The sequence below is a fragment of the Pezoporus flaviventris genome, unplaced genomic scaffold, assembly GCF_033815535.1.
Source record: "Pezoporus flaviventris isolate CSIRO_AGI_PZ_B2104156 unplaced genomic scaffold, CSIRO_AGI_Pfla_v1 ptg000025l, whole genome shotgun sequence".
NCBI classification, from domain to species: Eukaryota; Metazoa; Chordata; class Aves; order Psittaciformes; family Psittacidae; genus Pezoporus; species Pezoporus flaviventris.
This window is the reverse complement of record NW_026892573.1, coordinates 33,652,782-33,678,638: the sequence shown is the minus strand read 5'-3', so window position 1 is coordinate 33,678,638 and position 25,857 is coordinate 33,652,782. Positions and strand designations below refer to the sequence as shown.

The following is a 25,857-nucleotide window of genomic DNA, read 5'->3' as shown; positions in this document are numbered from 1 at the left end:
GTGTGATTATTTTACCTACCCGTTTAACAGTGCTCTGCTGTAGTTAAAGTCATTTCTGTTCTTTGTGGTAGAGCATTGCCAGTTAAAAATGAAGCTGTTTTCCCCTGAAGTACTGAGATTAGGCTTAAATGGATGCTTATTACTTGAATAAAAGCAGGGCTTAGAGCAGGCTGCTCTAGTGGAAGGTGTCCCTGCCCGTGGCAGGGGCTGGAACTGGAGGAGCTTTAAGGTCCCTTGCAACCCAAACCAATCCAGAAATAATTCAGGAAGATTGGAATAACAAAATGACACCACAGGGCAACTGTATTAGTGCACCCTGTTGGGTATTAATGCTTAAAACTGAATCTAGTGATAGGTTAGTGCCATGGGTTAGTGGTGGCCTTGGCAGTGCTGGGGAACGGTTGGAGTTGATGATCTTAAAGGTCTTTTCCAACCTGGTTGATTCTGTGCCCCTTCTCCTTCCTATTGCTTTCTCCTCATACATGCACACTGCTCCTTTGGGCAGCTTCAGTCCTACATTCACATAGAGCTTTCCCCAGCAGATGCCTGGAGTTCTGCTCTTACATACTTGCAATTCCTGTTTTGCATCTCTTTAGTTCTCCTGGCTTTCTGCCTTTTGGCTTCTATGTGCCAGGGGCTGAGTATTTTCAATGCGAATAAAGGATTTTAGAGTCCTAATTCACTGTCAGATCACTGCTTCTGGTGTCTGTGTCTACCTTGAGACCAGACCCAGAGCACTGGGAGGAAAAGAGAGGTCAAGCCCTGCCCCTGTATAAGGTGTCCTTCCTCTGATTGTTGGCCAGCATCCCTTTCACCCCTAGCGTCCTTTTATCCCTCCTATGTCCTGCAGCTATGGGGTACTTAATGCTTTTTGTTCCACAAATATGGGTTGTAGCACAGCCTTTGCACAGTGACAACCACTTCGTGCGCACATGGGGATACCCAGGGCCAACTGCAGTGCAATCTGGCTGTAGAAATCTCCTCCATGAGCAGCTTGGCATGGTCATGGGGGCATCTGCACCCTGCAAAACCGTCTCATTGTGGTAACTGTGTGTTTGCAGCTCTTAGTAGCCGGTTCCCCCCACCCTTGGGGTGCACACACTGCTTGAAGCTGGGGTTGGTAGCCCATGCTTTATGGCTACAAGGAGATGACAGCTTTGCAACCTTGCTGAAGAGATTCCAACCCTCTGGACACCTTTTTTGTTGTGCTCCTCAGGGCAGGATCAGCGCCGTGCTGCCCCACTGTGTCCTGATCCTCTCTATCCACATCCAAGCACAGGCATGGTCACAGTGCCAGCTCTATCAGGGTGGAAGGTGCTAAGAACAAATACCCCAATCCTCCCAGCCCTCTGCGCAGGCTGGGAAACCAGTCCTTTCCAGGTTGCCAGTGATTCATATGCAAATGGTGGGAGCGAGCCGGATGCCAGCTTGTGCCCTGCATCCCAGCGATGGGAGAAGAGCAGAAAGGAGCCAGCAAGCAAATGCGATGGTGGTGCCCAGCAGAAAGGTGATTTCAGAGGGCTGGTTATTGTTAGTGTTTCTCTTCTATCTAGTGAGGAATACTACAAGTTGCTCCAAGTGATGCTGGGCAGTGGAGGGAGGGCTGGCTGCAATCACGTTAGAGCTGACAAGGGTTACTGCGTGGAGCTTCCCCAGGGCTGCTTTGATCCCTGCTATGGGCGCTTCAAAATGGGATGGAGTGAGAGGGGAGGGTGCAGAAAACCACATGGGATCAACCTCTCCTTCTGCTCTCATCAGCCTCAAGGACTTAATTATGCTACATTAATGAGGGGCACTGCAGCTCCTCCCTGAGCCGCTCCGTTCCTGCTCCAGGAGCCTTTTTTTTGCTCATAGAGCCGTATTTTATCATCTTTAGTGTGCTTTCCAAGTGACACGGAGCCTCTATCCAATGAATCGCTCCACCTGGACCGCAATGTGCTCTCCAGATGGCTCAGCCCCTCTTAAGCTGCCCTGGTGTGATGCATTTTCCCTGCGCTGGGATGGGTTTTCCCTGCATCCCGGCTCCTCCCTGCCTGGCCGTTACTGACAGATGCATGGCTAATGCCCTGTAGCTCTCTGGCATGTCATTCAGGAGAAACAAAAGCAGATTTTCTCCCCCCGCCAGCTCGCAGCAGTGAGGATAAAGGGGATGCTTTTGTGCTTCCCCTGCAGAAGGGCTCAGTGTGCTTTGCAGAGGGGATCTGGCTCTGTTCAGAGTCCTAATGTGGATGGGAGCGCTCCGGGAATGAGGTTGAGTCTTTGCTAGGTCCGACCTGGAGAACACAACTTGTGAGCAAGGTAATGTTGGACTTCTTGCACTGGGGAGTCTTGCAAAGTATATATATATATATATACACATATGTAAGTAATGCAGGATTTGCTTGTATGTATTACTCGCATGGAGAGGGTGTCCTAAAGAGGAGTATGGGTGATGGTAAAGGGGCAAACCCACTCTTTCTTTGGCATTGGCATCATCTCTCTCATGGGTAGGCTGGAGGGATGTGAGCTGGGAAAAAGCATTTGGATTAACTGGGGAGGGAAGGGGGGAATGTCTCTTTGTAAACTTAAGCTGCTTCTTCCCAGCATGGAGCTATGCGTGACCAGATGGATTGGAATGTGTGTGGATCAGGGAGAGAAGTGGGGATAGCAATGTTTGTTTCTTTCCTGGTTGGAGCTGTATGTGTCAGGAAATGAGTCCATCCCACTCTTTGCAAAGGCATCTCTAGAGACCTGTCTTTGTTGGGATTTCTCTAAAGCACTTTGAACCAACCATCAGCTGGTCCCTTCTTTACGCAGGCCTGAGCATCCATAAGAAGAGTTTGGGATGTTTAGAGCCTTCACCCACTCCTATGGGATTCCTTAGACATGTCATTAGGGGTTGTCACTCTGCTTCCCTGCTCTTTAGGTCTCTGCAGCATCCCTATGGTATTGGCAGGGGTGTTTTCCCACTGCTGGGGGATTCTGGAGGCACAAGGGATATGGTGGGGTGAAGATCCTCAGGACTAGGTTTAGTTGTTCCACACACAGGCAGAAGGTGTCCTCTGGAGCCAATCTGAGCATCTTTGGGGTCTGCGGTCAGATGCAAGGACTCAATGGGAAATGCAGGTGTAGGGAAAGAGATGAAGAAGTACAGCTAAGAGACAGGGTTTGGCTCATGAGAACATCAATGTAAACCTCCTCAAGGGGTGTGCTGCCTGCCTTCCTGCAGGGGAGTGTATGAACACCACGAAGCCATTGGTGTCCAGCACCTTGTCACCCCAATGGGGACTCATGCTCCTGCCAGAAGCTCATGGTGAGATGCTCCAGAACCTGACTTAAGGGGTCCTTAAGAGCAGAGCCTGAACACCCCCCAGATGTCTCTTTGCTGTTACAGAGCCTCAGAAAAGCAAGCCAAAACCTACATGGCCATGGTAGAAGCTGTGATCAGGTGTGCTCTGATGGTCCTCACTGGCACCCCTCTTCACTTAATGAGTGGTGCTGACTCTGTCATGCTTTCACAGCATGAGCTGTGGCACTGCTGTGCTCCTTCAACATAAATAAATGCTAGAGCATCTCAAGTATGGAGCCAGGCTGAGAACACTGGGGCTGTTCAGTCTGGAGAAGAGAAGCTGCGTGGAGACCTCAGAGCAGCTTCCAGTGTCTGAAGGGGGCTACAAGGATGCTGGGGAGGGACTCTTCATTAGGGACTGGAGTGATAGGACAAGGGGTGATGGGTTCAAACTGAAACAGGGGAAGTTCAGGTTGGATGTAAGGCAGAAGCTCTTCCCTGTGAGGGTGCTGAGACGCTGGCACAGGGTGCCCAGAGAAGTGGCAAATGCCCCATCCCTGGCAGTGTTCAAGGCCAGGTGGGACACAGGGGCTTGGAGCAAGCTGCTCTAGTGGAAGGTGCCCCTAGATGGCAGGGGTTGGAACTAGATGAGCTTTAAGGTCCCTTCCAACACAAACCAGTTTGGGATTCTGGTGTTGAACATCATAGAATCATGGACTGGTTTGAGTTGAAGGGCTCTTAAAGCTCATCCAGTTCCACCCCCCTGCCACAGGCAGGGACACCTTCCACTAGAGCAGCTTGCTCCAAGGCCCTGTGACCAACTTGTTTTGCTGGACATCTCAGTCAGGTGTTTTAATAGTGCTCTGTTCTTGTGTCTCCTTCCCTGCTTCCCCATCAGGATGCATCGAATGCTGAAAGAAGAATCAAGCTTCAGGACAAGCAGCCTGGAGAAAGTGACGCGGGACCCGAGCAAAGAAAAGCTGCACATGAAGCTCTGCAGTGGGTCCTGCCACGCCGAGCAGATCCTCCAGACACTCAACTCCTACAGGCAGAGCGGCATCTTCACCGATGTGGTGCTGTTGATCGATGGACAAGAGTTCCCCTGCCACCGTGCCACTTTGTCAGCCAACAGCACCTACTTCAGGGCCATGTTTGGTGGCAAGCTCAAGGAAGGCCACCAGGATATCATTAATATCCAGAAGATACCTGCTTCCACTATGTCTCTCCTCCTTGATTATATGTATGGGGGGAGCATCATCATTCAGGAGGACAATGTCGAAAGCATCTTGGAACTGTCTGACTTGCTGCAGATCTCCAAGCTTAGAGATGCCTGTGTTACCTTCCTCGAAGGCCAGCTTCACCCATGCAATTGCTTGGGCATCATGAAGTTTGCCGATTCATTCTCCATTGCTTCTCTGACAGAGAAAAGCAAGAGGTTCATGCTGGAGTGTTTTGTGGAGGTGTCGTGCCATGAGGAGTTCCTGGAGATGGATGTGAAGGAGCTGGTTGAGTATCTGTCGGATGAGGAGCTGGTGGTCCCCAAGGAGGAAGTGGTCTTTGAGGCAGTCATGCGCTGGGTACGGCACGATGTACCTGGCAGGAAGGGAGCCTTGAAGGACCTCCTTGAGCATGTACGTCTGCCCCTCCTCAACCCCACCTACTTCCTGGAGAAGGTGGAAATGGATGGGCTCATCCAGGACTCTAAGGAGTGCATTCCTCTACTGCATGAGGCCCGCAAGTACTACATCCTGGGGAACGAGGTCAGCTCGGTGCGATCAAGACCCAGAAGGTAAAACTCGGCATCATCTTCCCTAAACCAGAATGGCCTCAGCTGATCGATCTTAAAGTCTGAGGGGAGTTCTTGGGTTGTGCTATTTTCTTTTTCCTCTGATTGCTTCTTGTTTAGAATCATAGAATAGAATCATAGGATAGTTAGGGTTGGATAGGACCTTAAGATCATCCAGTTCCAACCCCCTGCCATGGGCAGGGACACCTCACACTAAACCATGGCATCCAAGGCTCTGTCCAACCTGGCCTTGAACACCACCAGGGATGGAGCGTTCACAACCTCCCTGGGCAACCCATTCCAGTGCCTCAGCACTTTGGTCTCCCTGCTTCCAGAATGAAGGCATTGGGGATGTTTGTCTCGTTTTAAGGATTCCTATGAATTATAATAATGCATGTGACACTTTTTGGAGGGCAAGAAGTGTTCTAGTTACACTGCTCTGGGTGTGCAATGATGCTATCCAGGTATCTGTTCAGGCTGTGGAGAGGAAAGGCTGTTTTTAGCTCTTGATCTGCTGTCACCAATGGGTAGAGCACTGGGTTGAGACCTGTTTTCCATTCCCTGCTCTCCTCTTATTTCACCTCTTTTGGTTTCTCTCCCACCTTCTTCATGCTGCAGGAAGGCTTGGGCCACGCCAGTCCTCCTGGCTATCAGCATGGTGCCTCGCTCAAAGGCATTGCTGCACTGTCAGGAACTAACATCCAGGGTTCAAAATCAGTTACTGTCCGAGACATTCCCAAATTATTGTTCTTTGCATTGATTTATTGATGAGCAGCAAGAAGATAAAGAGATGCTGGCCAGGGAGGCAGAGAAAAAGTGATTTCTAGCATGGGGTGCGTGTAGAAATCTGTGCCTTTTAGTGACTCTTTAGTTTGGACTTGACCAGCCACATTTGAGGTCTCTGTTGTTTCTTCATGGTGCTGCAGGTTATGATGTGCTTGGTAAGAGTGCTGACGGACACCTCTGCTCTGGGATGGGTTGTTGTATCAAACCAAGTTGGTTTGTGAGGCTTCCTATGCTTTTCCAGAGGACACCCAGGACCATGGGGCTGCAGAGCCGGGTCCTCGTGCTCTCCTATTCTTCAGCCCAAGGAGTGCAGGGTTTTATATTGCTCAGTGGAGCATCCTGGGCAGAAGGATGGAGATTGCCCCAGTTAACCTCAGAAGTCCCAACCTGACATTTAGAGCACGTTTCTGGCAGGTGGAAGAGATGGTTTGACACATGTTTCCTGGGCCTAATACCAGAACAAGCTCAAGGCCAGGTTGGATGGGGCTCGGAGCAAGCTGCTGTAGTGGAAGGTGTCCCTGCCCATGGCAGGGGTTGGAACTGGATGAGCTTTAAGGTCCCTTCCAACCCAAACCAGTCTGGGATTCTATAATATACAGAATTGCTCAACAACGGGGTCACTGCATCCTTAAGGATGCAAACAGCTAAAATCCGCTGTGGATAAATCCTACCCCTCAGCATCCACATTTTACCTCCCTCCTTCCACAGCTTTAGTCTCAACCTGCACAAACCAGGGCAGAGCTGGGGATTGCTCCAAGTCTTTCAAATCCTCTTTCACCCTCTTCCTTCTTCTTCCTTCTCTCCTCCAGAACCGCTCCTCTCTTGCCACCTACTACTTGGCAGGATTTCCCTTCCTCTCATGTCTGCCTCCTCTGCTCACTGCTGTTAGAGCTGGGGGGAGATTAAGATTTCTTGGAAGCATTTCTCTCTCTGGGCAAAGAGCTTGCTCAGGCAGGATGCCAGGAATGGCTTTCCATGCCTGTGGCTGTGCCTTGAGGATTACTAGGTTGGATTCTGCTGGAAAGGGGAGGGTGAGTGGCAGGAGGCAATGTCATGAGGGGTTTTTAAAGGTCATTCCCATTTTCTTCCCCTATGCAGTTTGGACCTCTTCCTACCTAAGCCTCTGATCTTGTCATGCAGATAAAAGGGAAGATGCAGTGGTGAAATGATTTGCCCAGGAAATCAGGAGAGGATCTTGCTCTACCGGTGTCCTGGGTAGGACGGGAGAGATGATGGAAAGATCTGGTCCAGAAACTTACCCATGCCTTTCGTGGTCTAGGTTCATGGAGCTGTCAGAAGTCATCATTGTCATTGGCGGCTGTGACAAGAAAGGGCTTCTGAAGCTGCCCTTCACTGACCTCTACCACCCAAAGAGCAGGCAGTGGACAGCCCTCTCCAGCGTGCCTGGCTACACCAAGTCAGAGTTTGCTGCCTGCACACTGAAGAATGATGTTTACATATCAGGTGAGACACCCTGCACCAAATGGTGCTTTCTTGGTTGCATCTTTGTTTGGATGCTGGTCCTTAGGTCTATTCACTAGGACTCGTTCACATGCATCCAGCTTTGGAGAAAAGCCACTTCTTGGTGAAGTTTATCCTTAGGTGGTTTGGATTCTATCCAAAGGAACAATATCACTTTTGAGTTGGAGGATGGCAGTATGAACAAAACCTTTCCCTCCTGTTGGGGATCTATTAAAAGTGTTTAGCCATGGAATGAGCTGGTTTTGGTGTGTGCCATCAAAACAGGGCTTCCTAAAACATCAGTCTCCTGCCTCACTTAGATATAATGCCTATCAGATGAGCTCTATATAAAGGATGGAGCTGTATAACAAATGCCTTGAAGTCCATAAAGTACTTCTCTTTGGAAGATCATTTTACATGGCCATAACCCAATAACCACATCCTGGCCCGAGTTGTTCCATTGCATGGAGAACCTATGAGATATTGTGGTGTAGTGAGGTGATGGGACTGCCCTTGGGACCACACCAACCCTCCATCCCTCTGTTTTCAGGAGGACACATCAGCAGCAACGATGTCTGGGTGCTGAGCTCCCAGTTGAACGTCTGGATCAAGGTTGCTTGTCTACAGAAAGGCCGATGGAGACACAAAATGGCAGCTCTTCAGGGCAAGGTAAGCGATGGCCTGAATGTGGCAAGAAGCCACATGGAGCACCCCAGCTTCTCCTGCTGCCCAGTACAAGGAGAAGCTGTCGGTGTGTGTTTGTCTTCTGGGCCATTTGGAGTTGGATTTGATGGGAGAACAACTAGGACATAATGGAGACGTCACTCTGTGTGTGTTGCCACCTGGTGTAGCCACAAAGGGAGTTGTAGCATTAATATTTATCATGGTGCAAGACTTCTACAGATAGCTGTGTTAAGTCTTTGGGTGAAAGCTCTACACTTTGGGGTTATTCATAGAACCATAGAATGGTTTGGGGTGGGAAGAACCTTTAAAGGTCATTTAGTCCAACCCCAAGGTTTTACCATGGCTTGATGTCCATCTTGCTGGCCAAGTCCTGGTCTCTCCTCCCATACACCATGACAGCATAGCCCCATAGGTGAGTCCAGGAGTTTCTAATCCACTTGCTTTGCTCCTCTTGTGGCAGATCTATGCCGTGGGAGGCTTTGATGGCTTTTATCGCCTCTCCAGCCTGGAGTGCTATGACACCTTCTCCAACACTTGGTCAACCTTGGCCCCGCTGCCTCAGGCCGTGAGCTCAGCAGCTGTGGTCTCCTGCCTCAACAAGCTCTATGTGCTGGGAGGTGCTGTGGATGACACTGCTAACACCGACAAGGTATTGCTGGGGCATCAAGGATGGATGGGGACATGGAAAAGGTTTGCCAGGGAACATGAAGGGAATGGGGCTGTCCTTAACCCACCAGGGCACCTTTTTTGGAAGACTAATGAAGTCTCCCTTACAATAAGATGGGAAGTCATGCATTTAAATGGAAGCCAATGAGACTTACAGATCAGAGAGGGAAGGTGTCAGGAGTTAGAGTATATCAGGCATGGTTTCCTAGAGCCTGATCATCCCTGAGCCACCATAGAACAAACCTCCAATAGTGTGGACATCCATTCAGACAAGCAGCAACAACAGTAACTTCCTGGAGGAGACCTCTGCAAGCCAAACATGATGCTTCTGGTCTCCTGAGCTGCAGGAAGAGCCATCAGCTCCATCTCCGAACACTTAACCATGTGCAGTCTGGGTTGACAACAACCGCTCTAGGGGCTTACATTTGTCTGGGATGCAAGAAGCAACACTAGAACCCCTCATCCCTTTGCTCTCTGGGTGCTGAAGCTCCCATCCATGTTTCTGTCCCTATGCCCTGCTGTTCTGGTGAATAGCAGCTTCATCCGAGCAGGGAGATGTGGTAAATCCATGTTCCTGGAGCTGTGTTTCTCCTCCCAGGTCCAGTGTTACAACCCAGAGGACAACAAGTGGACGCTCTTGTCTCCCACCCCTTTCTACCAGAGGTGCATCAGCGCCGTCTGCTTGGACAACATCATTTATGTTGTGGGAGGACTCCTCAGTAAAATCTTCAGCTATGACCCAAGGAAAGACAGCTGGAGAGAAGTGGCCACCCTGCCTGGGCCTCTGGTAAGGAATAAGATCAGGAAAGAAGCTCTAAGCCTTCCCTCTCTATACACAATAGCAGCCATTTGGGCTTTGCTGAGATTGAAGGCAAGGAAAATACATTGTGGGTTTGACTCTGAGCATGTGAATGTGCAGAGCAATTCATAGAATCACAGAATCACAGAATGGTTTGGGTTGGAAAGGACCTTAAGATCAGCCAGTTCCAACCCCACTGCCATGGGCAGGGACACCTCACACTAAACCATGGCACCCAAGGCTCTGTCCAACCTGGCCTTCAACGCTGCCAGGGATGGAGCATTCACAACTTCTCTGGGCAACCCATTCCAGTGCCCCAGCACCCTCACAGTAAAGAACTTCTTCCTTAGATCCAATCTAAACTTCCCCTGTTTCAGTTTGAACCCATCACCCCTTGTCCTGTCACTGCAGTCCCTGATGAAGAGTCCCTCCCCAGCATCCCTATAGGCTCCCTTCAGACACTGGAAGCTGCTCTGAAGTCTCCGCACAGCTTCTCTTCTCCAGGCTCAACAGCCCCAATGTTCTCAGCCCGGCTCCATACAGGAGCTGCTCCAGCCCCTGCTCATCCTCATGGTCTCCTCTGGACTTGTCCCAACAGTTCCATGTCCTTTTTATGTTGAGGACACCAGAACTGCACACAGTGCTGCAAGTGGGGACTCACAAGAGCAGAGTAGAGGGGCAGGATCACCTCCTTCGACCTGCAAATTCAAGCATATTTGTATATGCATTCATGATGCATCCACCATCAGTGTCCATACTGCTTGGAGGAGGTCTCTCACACAGCAAACCCATGTTTTCTTGCTGAAGCTGGGTCTACACTAGCTATTAATTCTAGATGAGTGTATCTGTAGGGTGAAACTGTTGGTGTTGAGGACCACACTGTGTCTTTCAGGGTGAGGGTTATACTGGCTCTAGTCTGGTCCATGGACTGAACACACAGTCATGGTGGCTCTGTATCTTGTTTTAGTGTCATCATGGCTGACACTAAACATGGATCTCCAAGGCCATGCTGCAATGTGAACTGTGGCACAGTGAAGAGCAGTGACAGGGTGCACCCCTTTAAGTGGCTTTGATGTGGAAGTGATGGATGCTTCTCTGGACTCCTGCTGTGCTTATGAGTCTGTACTGTTCCTGGGGGGCTGCCAGAAACAGCAGTGGTCCTACCACTGTCTCGAGGCATGTCAAATACCTGAACTCTTATTGAAACAGTAGGACTGCAGCACCCCAAGAGCAGAACATCACTTATCGTACCTCCTTCCCCTTTCCCCTTCCCCTTCCCTTCTTCTGGGCGTGTGAGATTTGAGCCCATTGCAATGACTTAACCCCATCACCTAAAGCTTGAGGCTTACTCCTTATCTCTAGGGCTTTCCTTCTGCTTTCCAGGAGAGCTGTGGCCTGACGGTGTGTGGAGGGAAGATCTACATCCTGGGTGGCCGGGATGAGAATGGGGAAGGCACGGACAAGGCATTCACTTTCGACCCGGTGACGGGCAGTGTGGAGCAGCAGCCGCCGCTGCAGCGCTGTACCAGTTACCATGGCTGTGTGACCATCCTGCAGCACACCAACAGATGACCACAGGGCTTCAACTGCATCCACTTCCCAGCCAGAGCTTCCCCTTGAGACAGTGGCCATGCAGCATGTGGACAGACCCCTCATCTTTGTATGGGGAAGGGCAGTAGAAGCCACTGAAGATGCTCCAGCCAGCCCCTGATGATGGCCTGAGGATGCCAATGGCTTTGATGCTGATCTAGGTGAGAGGATGAAAAGGTGCTGGGCTGTGTGAAGCTGCACTGGAGGCCTTGCCACAGCAGGATTCAAGCATCCTTGCAGCCCTTGGGACTGTTGAATTTGACCTTTACTTAGGTTTTTGTGGCTATAGATGACAGCTTTCCTTTATGTTGGTGGCAGAGGCTCACAGTCCTACAAGGACATGTAACTGCTGCTTTCTGATGCCAAGACTGTTGCAGTAACAAATTATAGTTACAGGATCCAATCCTTTAGCTAAAGCTATCAGGTATTTATCTCTGTAGAACCCTGGTTCAAACCACGGTGGTGATTTAAATGGTCATTAATGTCGATGAGGAATTAGACCCATCACAGTGGAAAGCTGAGATTGAGACTTCAATACTGATATTCCAAGAAAATCTCTGCACTCCATCCCCAAAACCCTGGTTAAATAGTGGCTCCTTTCTGCATGTACTGTATGAGGGTCTATTCCCTTAAAGCCTAGATTTCTGTCTCTTTTCATGTATGTTTTGTGGTTGGGTTGCTGTCTCACTGTGTCTTTGTCATTGAGAGGACAAGTGGATGATGTAGCCAAGAGCTCCTTCTTCAGAAAGCAGAAGTAGGGGGAATATTAGCACGTAGGGATGAAGCATGAAGACCTGAAGCGTGGTAGCCATAGAATTGCATCTGGCTCATTTTGGCTCTGCACTATGCTAGCAAGTATTAAAATAAACTCAACGCTTAACAGCTTTGATACAGAATCCTTTGGAGCCAGAACATGCAGCTCATTTGGAGGGTGAGCTTTTAATCACACACACTGTGCTGCTCCAAGCCACTTGGCCTCGGGTCTAGAAATGATCCTGAGTACATCTGATTAGGTAGAATAGCCATAGATTTTGGTGTCAGTGTCTTTACTCCAGGACTGGATGTGGTAAATAGAATAGCCATAGATTTTGGTGTCAGTGTCTTTACTCCAGGACTGGATGTGGTAAATTTGGATGGCTCCATGTAAATGTTTGTGTTGTTCAAGTCGCTGCTAATTGTAGAGTGGGGTCTCTTAAACTCCCATTATGTGTACATTGTGGGGTGTACCCCCTATAGCAGGCTGCTGGCTGGCTGCTGGCTTCTCTGCACCTTCCCTTCCTCACCCCAACGATGACTTCTTCCTGAAACAGGGGAAATGACTTTCTCCACTGGCCCAAATGCTCCCCTTTCAGGGCCATTTAGTTGTCTTCAATCAGGTTTTGACTGTTCCCCCCTATAGCTGGTTTCTATGAGGTCCTCTTTAGTATGTCTGTCAACTCTGAGATGTTCACCTCTTCTTTGTGATGATATGAGGCTTGCCTGTACACGGCAAACAGAAGTCCCTGCTGAAAAACCTAAACTGGTTGCAATGGGACACACTGATCTCCTCTTCTCTTTAAGAAGTGTATGTTCTTCCATTGCCCAAGAGACAAGCACGGTGTTTCACTGCATAAAACATACCTTATGCTCTTCATAGTCACATTTGGGAAGTCTCAGGGCTATCAGACTCGTTCTGATCATCAAGGTGCACTATTTGGATGTTTTCAGCCTGAAATTCTCCTTAAGGCCTTTGCATGTGGGTTAGCCCTTTTCTCAGGTCTTGAGCAGCATAATGTGTTTCTTAAGCAATATAAAGGAGAATCAGTGCTCGTATAGGTTATTCCCATGAGGGGAGAAAAGGAAATTTGTGCTGGTAAAAGGCAATTTCATTGCAATCAAATTGCATTCACAGTGGGGTGTTTAATGGGAATGGTTATATGGGGAGAAACTGGCACCTTTCCCTCAGCTGGTTAAATTGGCACAAAAGAAAGCAAAAGTACATCAACCCATGCTGTGATAGCCCTCAGGGCCAAAGGCCTCTATCCTCCTATAGCCTGATCTTCCAAGGACCGCAGTCCATATTTCCTCCCCATTTTTGCCTCTCTTACTGTTCCCCTGTGCCTTAAGCAATTCACTGCTTTGGTATGGGCACCCTGTCAAAGTGTGTGGCTTGGGACCCCCTATCACCACCTTGACTCATGATTCATATTGTAGAATGTTTGGTGTTGGAAGGGACCTTAAAGCTCATCCAGTTCCAACCCCTGCCACGGGCAGGGACCCCTTCCACTGGAGCAGCTTGCTCCAAGCCCCTGTGTCCAACCTGGCCTTGAGCACTGCCAGGGATGGGGCAGCCACAGCTTCTCTGGGCACCCTGTGCCAGTGCCTCAGCACCCTCACAGAAAAGAGCTTCTGCCTTATCTCCAACCTGAACTTCCCCTATTTCAGTTTGAACCCATCACCCCTTGTCCTATCACTGCAGTCCCTGATGAAGAGTCCCTCTCCAGCATCCTTGCAGCCCCCTTCACACACTGGAAGCTGCTCTGAGGTCTCCACACACCTTCTCTTCTCCAGGCTCAACAGCCCCAACGTTCTCAGCCTGGCTCCATACAGGAGCTGCTCCAGCCCCTGAGCATCCTCGTGGCCTCCTCTGGACTTGTTCCAACAGTTCCATGTCCTTCTGATGTTGAGGGCACCAGAAGTGCACACAGTGCTGCAAGTGGGGTCTCACCAGAGAAGAGAAGAACCTTTGATCATTCCATTCAGTTGAAGGATGGAGAAACTCTTATTCTTGTTTTGGCATGATAGAAAGAGTATTCACAGAGAAAATGAGAAGTGATTTGTCTTGGCTGATTCTTGCTTTCCTTGTTGTGACAGGAGTACACAAAGCATGAACCTGTCTGCCCCTACAATCTGCTTCTGTGTGAGACAACATTCCTCAGACCACATGTAAAGCACCTCCTTGCCGTGTTTACAGCAATGCACGCTCCTGCTGGGGGTGCTCTGTATAGCAAAAGATGTAGAAGGAAGTAGTGATCATCTGCAAAGCATGTGCAGGAATTCCAGCTTGGTGTATTTAAGCTTCTAAAAACAAAATAAACGACTCGTTTTGCACTCCAAAGCAGCGACTGTCGATCACTTCCAAGCAGCATTTAAACCATCCCTTCCTCTCCCCATTCCTTTGGGTTCTTTCCTGCTGCCTGTCTCAGCAGTTGTGTTATTTTGGGTACGTTTGCATTTTGAATGGGAGCCAGAGGGAAGAAAAAGCTTTCTGTGCACAAATCGCATGCATGGTGTAGACAGCAAGATCCTCGGGGCCTGATAACATTTATCCATGACAAACAAACTAGACGAGTTATAAATAACCTGGCAGACAGGGCTGCTGTGGAAAGCAAGCTGAAACGCTTCATAGACTTTGCTGCCTCATAAAGAAATGCCTTTTTCATGGTGGCGAATGCGATGTCATGCAACTGGGCAAGAAATAAATGCCACCCAGAGCTAAAGGAGGGTCCTGGGAAGCAGTGTCCAGAGGGGGTTTGGTGGCTACAGTGGAGAAATGACTAAAATAGTTTCCAGTGTGACACTTGGAAGAGAAGTGATAGTGGGAGGTGTGAGTAGAAGGATGGTGCAGAGGGTGGCCCTGGGTCACTGCTGTCACGGAAGAGGAGAAGGGACCATGGGAGCAGATCATAGAAACATGGAATGGTTTGGGTTGGAAGGGACCTTAAAGCTCATCCAGTTCCAACACCCTGCCATGGGCAGGGACACCTTCCACTAGAGAAGCTTGCTCCAAGCCCCATCCAACCTGGCCTTAAACACTTCCAGATTCACTTGCTGGAGCATGTGAAAACTGGGAGGAGCAGAGTAGAGCCATAAGAATTATTCAGGAGTGGGATTACATCGTGATATTTAGCAGAAAGAAGGCACAGCCACATTTGATACCAAGTCTGCCCATGAATGTCATGACCATGAGTACCTTCACAGACACTGCTGGGCCATTTAGCTCCCCAGCAAGCAAAATCCAATCATGGGAAGATCAAGTCATGTAAATCTAAATAGGTGTTTGTATGCCTGAGCTGAGGTCCATAAGCTTCAGCTTTCAGCCATTGGGAAGTTCAGTGTACTCCGAAGAGACAGAATCTGGAGCTTCATCCAAAGTCACTATGGAAAAGGGATCCCTCTAAAGAGCAAGTCAAGCCCTTTGCTTTAGGTATGTCTCTTGGAGCAAAATGGACTGGAGAGAGACCTTAATGACCACTTTGAAGTACCTACCTTTAGTTGGAAAAGGCTTCTTTTAGGATGAAGCCTCTTTCGTACCCTGCAAGTCCTTTACGTCAAGGCTAGAGGCATTTTTGAAGGAGATGCTTTAGTTCTACCCAAATGATCACACTCTTGGGAACTGTGAGAAACGAAACACTTGTCTTAAATAATTTTATCACAATTTTCTTTTTAATTCTGTGATAATTTTAGCATGTGTCTTAAAGAAAGTTTGAGCCTGCTGTTGTGTGGAGCGAAACCATCTGCCTCCAGCTCGGGTCTACTGAGCATGGAGCAGTCTCTAGTATGTGCTTTGGCAGAAGGTGAAAGCCATCAGTGCTTTGCTGTGGGTGCCTTAGGGAACATTTCTCACCACCCACTTCTCCCTACATAGTGCAAGGCTGAGATAGCTGCATTCAGGCAGGAGGCTTACTCCAGGCTTACTCATTGGAGATAACAACAGTTCCCCACTGTTTTGCCTTGGCCTGGCTTGGGCTAAGCCCACCAGTGACTTCCACAGACCCAGATGGAGATCAGTTTTAAGACCACCATTGACTTACCATCTACTTGGTCACAGAAACTATTCCATCCCCTCACTCATGCTGTGTTTTCACCTCTCTTAACCCCAAACCTTCCTTCTCTAGTTTTCTCTTGTCACATACAGGCTTGCCTGCCAGAGATACATCCCTTGCCCCATGACATCCCCCTGGCCTGTGCTGTTCAATCTATTCCTTTTCCTTCTTGCCCAACCACTTCAATCCCAATGCATGTGCTGTCTCTAATGAAACTATTTACTCATATGGTAATCATTGTTTTTAATGCATAGAGCCAAAAAAAAACCCAACTTCCCAGCATGAATGTGGCAGCACATCACTATTCTCCAGCCCCTGGAGATGCTGAAGCTGTCTTTGCATTTAGCTGTGCAGTTGGCAGGAGATGATAGCGTCATGGGGCAGGAGGAGGGATGCAAGTCCCATCTGAAAGGATGAGGTAGTGCTGATTATCTCAGATTAAGGGTCACATCAGCCAGCTGGGAACTGCTGAGCAGAGATAACAGCAGCTTCAGCAGCTGTCTCTCTGGCTTTAAATATCCCTGCAAGAAGGAATGGGAGGAGGGAACTGTGTCAGATTTATTGTGACCAGATTTATTTCCTATTAGATGCGAATAATGGTAGGAACAGCAGGGTCAGTCAGACCCAGACCTGGCATTGAATTCCCACTTCATGTGGAATAAGGTGTTTGTAATGTGTCGTGGTTTAAGCCCAGTTGGGAACTCGGCAACACAGCCCTCGCTCACTCCCTCCTCTTCCTCCCCCTCCTCCAGGAGGGATGGGAAGGAGAATTGAAAGAATGTAGCTCCCACGGGTTGAGATAGGAACAGTGCAGTAACTAAGGTATAACACAAACCACTGCTGCTACCAACAATAATAATGATAATAGAAATAACAAGGGGAGAGAATACAACCGCTCACCACCCACCGACCGATACCCAGCCCAACCGAGCAGTGATCCAGCCCTGCAGGGTAACTGCCCCCAGTTTATACAGTGGGCATGACGTGCTGTGGTATGGAATACCTCTTTGGCTAGTTTGGGTCAGGTGTCCTGTCTCTGCTTCCTCCCTGTTTCCACTCCTCCCTGGCAGAGCATGAGACTCACAAAGTTCTCGGTCAGAGTAAACATTACTGAGCAGCAACTAAAAGCATCGGTGTTATCAGCACTGTTCCCAGGCTGAAAGTCAAACCCACAGCACTGCACCAGCTACTAAGAAAGAGAAAAATGACTGCTACTGCTGAACCCAGGACATAATGATAAGGATTGAATCCTGCTTTTAAGACTCTTACACACACTACAGCTCTTCATGGGAATGAGCCCTGGTTTGTGTGTATATACTCAGCAGGGGTTGTCCAGCTGTTGGGCTTTGCCTGTCAGTTCTCAAATGCTTCATCTCAGATGTGGTGCAATTGCACCTGAGCAAGCCCGTGTCTAAATGAAAGGAGACCATTTCAGGGATGGTGATTCCACAACTGCCCTGACGCAGCTTGAGGCCGTTTCCTCTTGTCCCATCCCTTGTTCCTTGGGAGCAGAGCCCAGCCCCTCCTGGCTCCATCCTCCTCTCAGGCACTTGTAGGGAGCCATCAGGTCCCCCCTGAGCCTCCTCTTCTCCACACTGAACCCCCCCCCCCCCCCCCCCCAGGGCCCTCAGCTGCTCCAACTCACCCCAAAAGCCCACCACAGAGCAGAAGGGGTGGTTGGAGTTGGGGTTGTCCCTAAGGACCGCACTGGGACAGGTAGGCAGAGGTGTAACATCTCTGAGAAAGGTAATTCTTGTCTCACAGAGCCAACCAAGGGCACCCACTGCTCCGCATGGGAAGGTTGTTTGGGATCCTATCCAGCCTAGGCTTGGCAAACACTGCCCATTGACGGCCTGTGCTGGGTCTCTCTGTTCGGTTCCCATTAATCTCTGCAGAAAGGGGATTCAGACGCACGCCTGGGCTGTGGCCAAGCCTTTGTGCCACTGCTTTGGTGGCAGAGCCTGCTTACAATGAGCTGCCAAGGCACCAAAGGAGGCTGAAAGCCTGTGTGCAACAAGCCCCACCGGCAGCAGGAAGCAGGGGCTGCTCTGCATGGAGGAGCCACCACTGCTCCAGAAGGTTATTCCATCCACGTAAGCTGCTTGGGCAGCCCTCTCCTCCATGCAGGGATGCTCAAAGGAGCTGCAGGAGCTGGAGGCAAAGGCTGAAGAGGAGGGTAAAATCCAGGATGTGGAGCTAAATGAAGGTAATTCTTTGTGATAAAGTACCATCAGGTGCATAAGAGCTAAACTGTGGTTGATTCAGCAATTGAGGTCTGCTTAGCACTACAAGTGACTTCCACTGTCAAAATATGCTTTGCTCCTTTTAATACTCCTGTGGGATAGGGAAATACCCCAGTCAGAGATGGTATTGGAAGCATAACAGACAGGTAAAGACTCAGCTCTACAAAGCTTTTGGGTGCCCTGACGTATTTCTTCAGTCACTAAGGCCAGATAAAGGCCACAGTGGCTTGTCCAAGGGCTCAGGTAGGAAGTAGAGATGCGACAAGAGTTTCCCCACCTGAGTTAAGCTACTTTGTAGAGGTATTAGTATGAAAGCCCCACAGTCAATAAGGATATCTGGATCACTTTCTGGTGACACTTTTGTCTCTTCACTGAGTGTAGAAGTGTGAGTATCAAATAGGGTGATGACTTAGAATTTCTCCACTGCTTAGAGCTGCATCCATCAGGGTCTGTAGCAATAGGACAAGGGGTGATGGGTTTAAACTGAAACAGGGGAAGTTCAGGTTGGAGATAAGGCAGAAGCTCTTCCCTGGGAGGGTGCTGAGGCGCTGGCACAGGGTGCCCAGAGAAGCTGTGGCTGCCCCATCCCTGGCAGTGTTCAAGGCCAGGTTGGACACAGAGGCTTGGAGCAAGCTGCTCCAGTGGAAGGGGTCCCTGCCCGTGGCAGGGGTTGGAACTGGATCAGCTTTAAGGCCCCTTCAACACAAACCATTCTGTGAGTCTATGATTCCAAATCTGATGTTTAGTGTTACTACATTTGACCATCTATCCTGCTCCCAGGGACCATTTCTCTTCATAAGCAGGTCCATTTTTAGTACATCATTTCACACATACATAGATTAAATCTGCTATGAAAATTGGATGCTGTACACTTTGGGCCCGTCCCCTTAGCCCTGGAAGAACAGAAATCTGCAATACATGACCTGGGTATATTGGAAAGTCTCTGGATTGATCTCAAGCAAACCAGGCTGCATCAGATTCAGTTTTAAGTAAAAAACATCAACCAAGAGAAGTTTCTTATAGAAAGTCTACATATTCCCTATTTCACTCCCCTTCTTTCCTTTTAGGAAGACTATTTCAAGGCCAGGTTGGACAGAGTCTTGGGTGACACAGTCTAGTGTGAGGTGTCCTTGCCCATGGCAGGGGCTGGAACTGGATGAACTTTAAGCTCCCTTCCAACCCAAACCATTCTATGATTCTATGATTACTGGGACCCTTTTAAGCAAGAAGCCAGGATTGAACCAAGAACCTGTAAAGAAACATAAAACAAGCAAAACAAAGCCAAGTTCCTCAGAGGAAGAGGTTTCCTCCTCCTTCCATTCCAGTCAGTGCACTCCAGAGCCCTGGTTTCAAGAAGAAACTACAAATACTGGAGGAGATTTATGCTTTTGGGAGGCACTATGCTCATTCCTTCCCTTTTCCTCTAATTAAGGCATTCCAGGAGTTATTACAGGAGGTGTTAGCAATGGTATCAAAGCTCTTCATAGCGACTAACTCAACCCCCTCAATGACACTTAAGGCCTAATGCAGAATATAGGAAAGTTATTAAAAAGCCTTTTTCTGACTCTTATTTTCATGATAACACAAGAGAGAAGAAGAAAAATACCTATCAATGTACATGGATAGATTCATATTTAGACCATGACACGGTAGATGATGGGGACTGTATGGTGAGCCTTTGGGGTTGCCTTAACCCCTCTGCACCAGGCCCATCAATCATATTAAAATAGGTACCCACTGCCCCACATTTATAATGCCTTTAACATCTCAATGCCCCTCTTTTAGTGGAGTTTGCTCAACTTCCGTGCAATGAGAGTATGATAACTCCATAGCAGGAAATATCTGTCTCCCGTTGAACCTGATGGGATATAGGTGCCGAAGGGATTGTTGTTCTGCTTTGTTTGCTCAGGGTTGCCCAGCAAGTCAGTGGCAGAACGTGGATTTCAATGCACATCTCCCATAGTTTGTGCCAGGGCTTGCACAGTCTCAATTCTTTCAGCTCTTGTAGTTTGCTTCTTGCATTCAAACACGAGCTCGCCTGGTTACAATCCCTCCCACTGTCTGCACTGCTTTGGCAAAGGAGAACTGAAATGGGCTTTGCATGACTCCAATGCAAACCCACAGGCTGGCTGGGGGAGCTGGAAAAGACACCACTAAACAGGCAAAGGCTTTTTAGCTTTATAAAGAGAAATGTGGTGGCTAAAAGTGGTGAATAAACCAGCCAGAAGTGGTTTAAAGACAGTAAATAAGAAATGTTTGGTCATTTTCATAAAGCACAAACTAGAGGACATGTAATTAAATTACCGAGTTGAAGCTACAAACATACTTGATGATCTTAAAGGTCTCTTCCAACCTAGTTGATTCTATGCTGTATCCCTTCATGCCATTAACCAGTGAAGCTATTGCTAACAGTTCTTGGGGTCTGAAGACTGAGATTTCCAAGGGCCCACATAACTGCTGCTCCAAAGACCCGGAGCAGCCTTTGTTTCAGCTGCTGAGCAGCACCAGCCTTCGCTCTACGTGCAATATGAATACTGTAATGTCCTGCTGGGCTGAGCTGAATTTGCCTCGAAGAGATGATGCGCCCTTAACCAGCTTTTCTGCCAGAGATAGAGGGATGGGGGGTGTACAATGAGATATAAATCAGCCGTCTCCACTGCGCCCCTCAGATAGATGAAGTGAGGGGAGTGATCCCGCTTATGGCCCTTTGATTTGAATGCAGTGTAAACAACACAGATTTATTCAGGCCAGGGGAATACCGAGCAGCTGATCACATGCTAAATATTAATGCCCAGCTGGGGGATTCCTTGGAACAGTGTTTTTCCAGCCCTCTGTAATGAAGCTGGCAGCAGACGCTCTCCGGAGCTCATTAATGGGGTGGGAACGTGCCTGTAAATCCAGACTCGCATGGGAAGAGGATGGGGCTGGATTTGCTTCGGCTGCAGATGAGGGTTTTGATAGTGGAAAGGAAGCTTTTCCAGCTCTGAACTGGTGAGACTATCCCCCTTGCTCTGTGACCAAGGTTCCTTGGCTGGAGACAGTTTGCTTTCTAATGGAGGGGCAGAGAGGAGAGCTGATGGCTTTGACTGCAAGTCAACAGTAGATAGAACAGATGATGGAGGCTCAGGGCATTCCTTCCCCCTTTCCCTGTCGCCTGCTCAGTCTCCGGTGCCAGGCCTTGATGCAGTGTTTCTGTTTCCAAAAGGAATGCCCCCTCCATCAACCTGGGATGATGGTGACCTCTGAGAGAAGCACTGATGTTGCCTTGGTCAGCATCCAGCCGCCCTTCTCAGACAGACGGGAATGTGATCAGCACACAGTGTATTATATGAAACACCTTTCTATAGGGCTTTCATACAACCTCACTCTTTTCCTGGAGTGGTTTTGATCTCAGCCTGTTCCCCCCTGATGGGGGACAATAGATCTTGGCTTGGTTTTGGTTTAGGTGTTGACACATGGGTATGCTTAAACCTGGCTGTGTTATAATCAGCACCTTAGGAACTGCTCTGTCCAGGGCTGACTCTTTCAAGAGGGCTCAGCCCATCTACTGAGACACTGGCAAAGGCCAGAGGATGCTCTTCTCTTAGCAGAGGTGGGTTTGGAAGAGAATTAGTGGAAGGGTTTGGCCAAGCTCCATCCTTGAAGGTTTCCAAGCCACAACTGGATAAATCCCTCAATCCAAGCCCCAGAGCTGTGAGCAGGAGGCTGCACCAAAGGTCCCTTCCATCCTGCATTGACTGTGATCCTTAGGGTCTGCCATTGGAGTTTGACAGAAGAAGCTATTAAACAACAGGAAGAGCATCTCTCCTCCTCCAGATAATGTAAATGTGCAAAAGGAGACCATCCATCCACTGCAGACCAAGGAGTGATCTGCAGGTAGAACTTGGGGTTAAAATGCCCCCAAATACATATGGATCCCATGCTGGAATTCCCACTTTCTAGCCTTTGTTCTACTGCTGTTAGTCACGCTGCCTGAACACATTCCACTCCAATGCAGATGCATTTTCACTTCTTTTAAAGGCCTTTCTTCTACGGGAGGTTTAATCTTCCCCCACCTCCGTGTATCCATGTCCCCAACCTTTATCTACCCCTATAATTGCATAGATACTATGGAGAAATGTTGCTCCCATAAAGGCCAGCGAGGTCAAAATGGAAATGCAGGGATCTCAGCATGACATTTATTTGTCCATCAGCTGATACACACGGAAAGTGTCAGAAGAGGTGATTGATGGGCTGAGCATTGCCCAGCCATGTACAGTCAGAGGCAACAGCCTCTTTGTGTGCAGACCAGTCCCCAAATCGCTGCTAAATAAAGACACATGCAAGTAAACGAGAGAATTCCCTATGCGTGTATTCCAGATGAGAAGGAATAGATGTATTTATTCCTTCCTTTGTCAGTCTTTAACCCATGTATTCCAAGAAATACGGAGGGAGTGAGGAAAACAAAGTGAATAATAAGAAGGGAATGGAGCTACTCCACTGGGAATTCATCCAAACAGATGGATCTCCCACTGTATGAATATCTGATCATGTTTCTTGCAGGGAATGAGGAGGAAAGAAGCAGGAATAGCAGCAGATCAATAGCTGGCACCGAGAATGATGCCATCAGCAGGATATGGGGTGTTTGATCATGGTTTGGTTTATATGACACCAGGCCTGTTGGTAGCAGACGGGATACCCATGTCTCAGTGGGGAGAAAAGATCTTTGTACAGGAGTTTAGCTGGGTTCATTAGAAGAGATTTGAGCTAGATTTGAAGGGGGAAAGGGATAAACCCATGCTTAATAGAGGTAAGCCTGGGGACGGCATGCCAATGTCTGATGGTGTGCGAGTGAGGTCCTTTGATCTGCTGTCTCAGTGGAGGTAGGGGATTGAGATCCGTGCAGCAGCAAAGGTGCAGGGTTATTATGTGTTAAACACCGCAGAAGTGCCTGAGAATGGTCACATAGGAATTAGGGGCTTCTCCCCCCAAAAAGGTGGTGGGATCAACAGCCCAACTGAAGTGCGCCTACACAGATGCAGGCAGCAAGGGCAATGAACGGGAGGAGCTGGAAGCCATTGAGCAGCAGGAAAACTGATGCACTTGTCAAAGGGATCTGGACAAGCTGGACCAACAAGCTGAGGCTAATGGGATGAGGTTCAACAAGGCTCAGTGCTGGGTCCTGCACTTGCATCACAACAGCCCCATGCAACGCTCCAGGCTTGGGGAATTGTGGCTGGAAACTGCCCATGGAAAAAGGCCTGGGGCTGCTGATGGATGGAGCTGAACATGAGCAGCTTGTGCCCAGGCAGCCAGGGAGCCCCCAGCATCCTGGCCTGGATCAGCACCAGGGCGGCAGCAGGGCCAGGGCAGGGATTGTGCCCCTGCACTGGGCACTGGTGAGGCTGCACCTCGGATCCTGAGTTCAGCTCTGGGCCCCTCACTGCAAGAGAGACATTGAGGTGCTGGAGGGGGGCCAGAGAAGGGAATGGAGCTGGTGCAGGGCCTGGAGCCCAAGTGTGATGGGGAAGGGCTGAGGGACCTGGGGGGTTCAGTGTGGAGAAGAGAAGGCTCAGGGGGGACCTGATGGCTGCCTACAAGTGCCTGAGAGGAGGATGGAGGCAGGAGGGGCTGGGCTCTGCTCCCAAGGAACCTGGTTGATTTTAGGATTCTGTGATTCTATGAAATTCACTTGTGTTCAAGCAGGAAAAGAGAAAAGCCGTTCAACGCAAATCTTGCCCCTCTTAAAGAACAACAATTAAAGGAGAAAACCCCCACAATTCTAACGCAAAAGTGTTCAAGGAAGAGCAAAAATGTGCCAGGAAAATGCATTTTTATGAGTCACTAGGGCGCAGCAGCAGTTTATTTGCCTGGGCACATCTGTTCATACCCAGTCTGATCTGCCAACAGCACTGGTGTTAGCTTGGATACAGCTGCCACTGTGCAGACAGATTCTTATGTGGTTACTCCATCTTCTTTACCCTCTTCTCCTTAAGGAGAAAATCCTTATTATGCACAAGTCATTCTGGGAGCAACCCTGGAATTCTGCACATCCCCCCAGCACACAGCACTGATTTTTTTCTTCCTCTCTCCAAGCAATGGCTATCGGTTGTCTAAGTCAAGTAATGAGCTTGCCATCTGATGCACCCTCAGTACATTATTTCCCAGTGCCTTGGGAATCAATGTAGGGTTCATGTGTGTGTGCATATGTCATAGAACCTAACCATAGAATGGTTTGGGTTGGAAAGGACCTTAAGATCATCCAGTAGCAACCCCTCTGCCACGGGCAGGGACACCTCACACTAAACCATGGCACCCAAGGCTCTGTCCAGCCTGGCCTTGAACACTGCCAGGGATGGAGCATTCACAGCTTCCCTGGGCAACCCATTCCAGTGCCTCAGCACCCTCACAGTAAAGAACTTCTTCCTTATCTCCAGCCTGAACTTCCCCTGTTTCAGTCTGAACCCATCACCCCTTGTCCTATCACTCCAGTCCCTAATGAAAAGTCCCTCCCCAGCATCCTTATATAAGCCTCCTAAATGTATATAGATTTTGCTGTTGCTTTTGACCTATGTTTTTATTGGACAAGCCCCAAAAAGGCCTTAAAAAGTGTAAAAAAATCTCTTAATGAAAGCGCATTTAGTTGTTCAGGAAGATAGAAATATTTTGCTGTATTTTTCATGCAGATTCTATATTCATCAGTTAATAATTCAATCCAAACTAATTTGCCTTGAAATTTTGAAAAGAGAACTTTCAGCTCTAATAGCCAAATGTGATAGTCTGATTTCATTGGCAGCTTCCTCTTCCCCTTCCTCTTCCCCTTTCTCTTTTCCCTCTCCTTCCCTTTCCTATTCCCCTTCCCTTTCCTCTTCCCATTCCCTTTCCTCTTCCCTTTCCCCTTCCGTCTTCCCTGGCCAGCAAGCCTGAATTCGGGGTATTTGCAAGGTACGCTTGCCATATCCAATGACCGATGCTTGGGAGCCACCGCCTTGCTCCGCTCATTGCCCACCGGACCAAGGAGTCTATTCCCATCCTATTTCCTAGGCAGAAGCGCCATCTGCTGCAAGATAACGCTGCTCCAGCCAAAAAGTCCAAGGTTTTCTTCAACCCCATCAGGTTTGGAAAACCCTGGGGAAGGAGAAGGTGTTTTCCTGTCCCCTGGATGAAACGGGGACTCAGGACCTGGCTATGAGGCATCTCTGCAAAATAACCTTTGCTTCTAGGGAACAGCCTGGGGAAGAGAAGGCTCCTGAAGGGGAGACCTGAGAGCAGCTCCAGTGCCTGGAGAGGGAAAGCTGGAGAGGGGCTTGGGACAAGGGATGTAGGGACAGGCCAAGGGGAATGGCTTGAACCTGCCCAAGGGGAGACTGAGCTGAGCTCTTAGGCAGAAGCTCTTCCCTGGGAGGGTGCTGAGGCGCTGGCACAGGGTGCCCAGAGAAGCTGTGGCTGCCCCATCCCTGGCAGTGTTCAAGGCCAGGTTGGACACAGGGGCTTGGAGCAAGCTGCTCTAGTGGAAGGGGTCCCTGCCCGTGGCAGGGGTTGGAGCTGGATGAGCTTTAAGTTCCCTTCCAACCCAAACCAGTCTGGGATCCTATGACAATCTTCCCTGAACTCACATATTACAGCTGCTCCTGCTGGAGCTATTGTCCCTGTTAATGTTTTTCAATGGTTCATCCTTTTTTCCTCCCCCTTTTGCCCACGTTAATTGTTCTCTTCTTCATCATAAGCTTTCCGGGGCAGGAACCCATGTACTATGCTGTCTGTGGGAGGAGTATATACGACCATCTAGC

At 49.1% G+C, this 25,857-nt stretch overlaps 1 protein-coding gene across 1 annotated transcript; it reads left to right on the top strand.

Annotated features, from left to right (window-relative positions):
* Positions 1 to 1,854: 1,854 nt before the first annotated feature.
* KLHL35 (kelch like family member 35) lies at positions 1,855 to 12,104 on the top strand. The gene is made up of 7 exons (XM_061458095.1): positions 1,855 to 2,298; positions 4,167 to 5,057; positions 7,120 to 7,304; positions 7,852 to 7,970; positions 8,446 to 8,634; positions 9,250 to 9,438; positions 10,834 to 12,104. The coding sequence occupies exons 2-7, from the start codon at positions 4,168 to 4,170 to the stop codon at positions 11,020 to 11,022; spliced, it is 1,761 nt and encodes a 586-aa protein (XP_061314079.1). The 5' UTR covers positions 1,855 to 2,298; position 4,167; the 3' UTR covers positions 11,023 to 12,104.
* Positions 12,105 to 25,857: the final 13,753 nt, after the last annotated feature.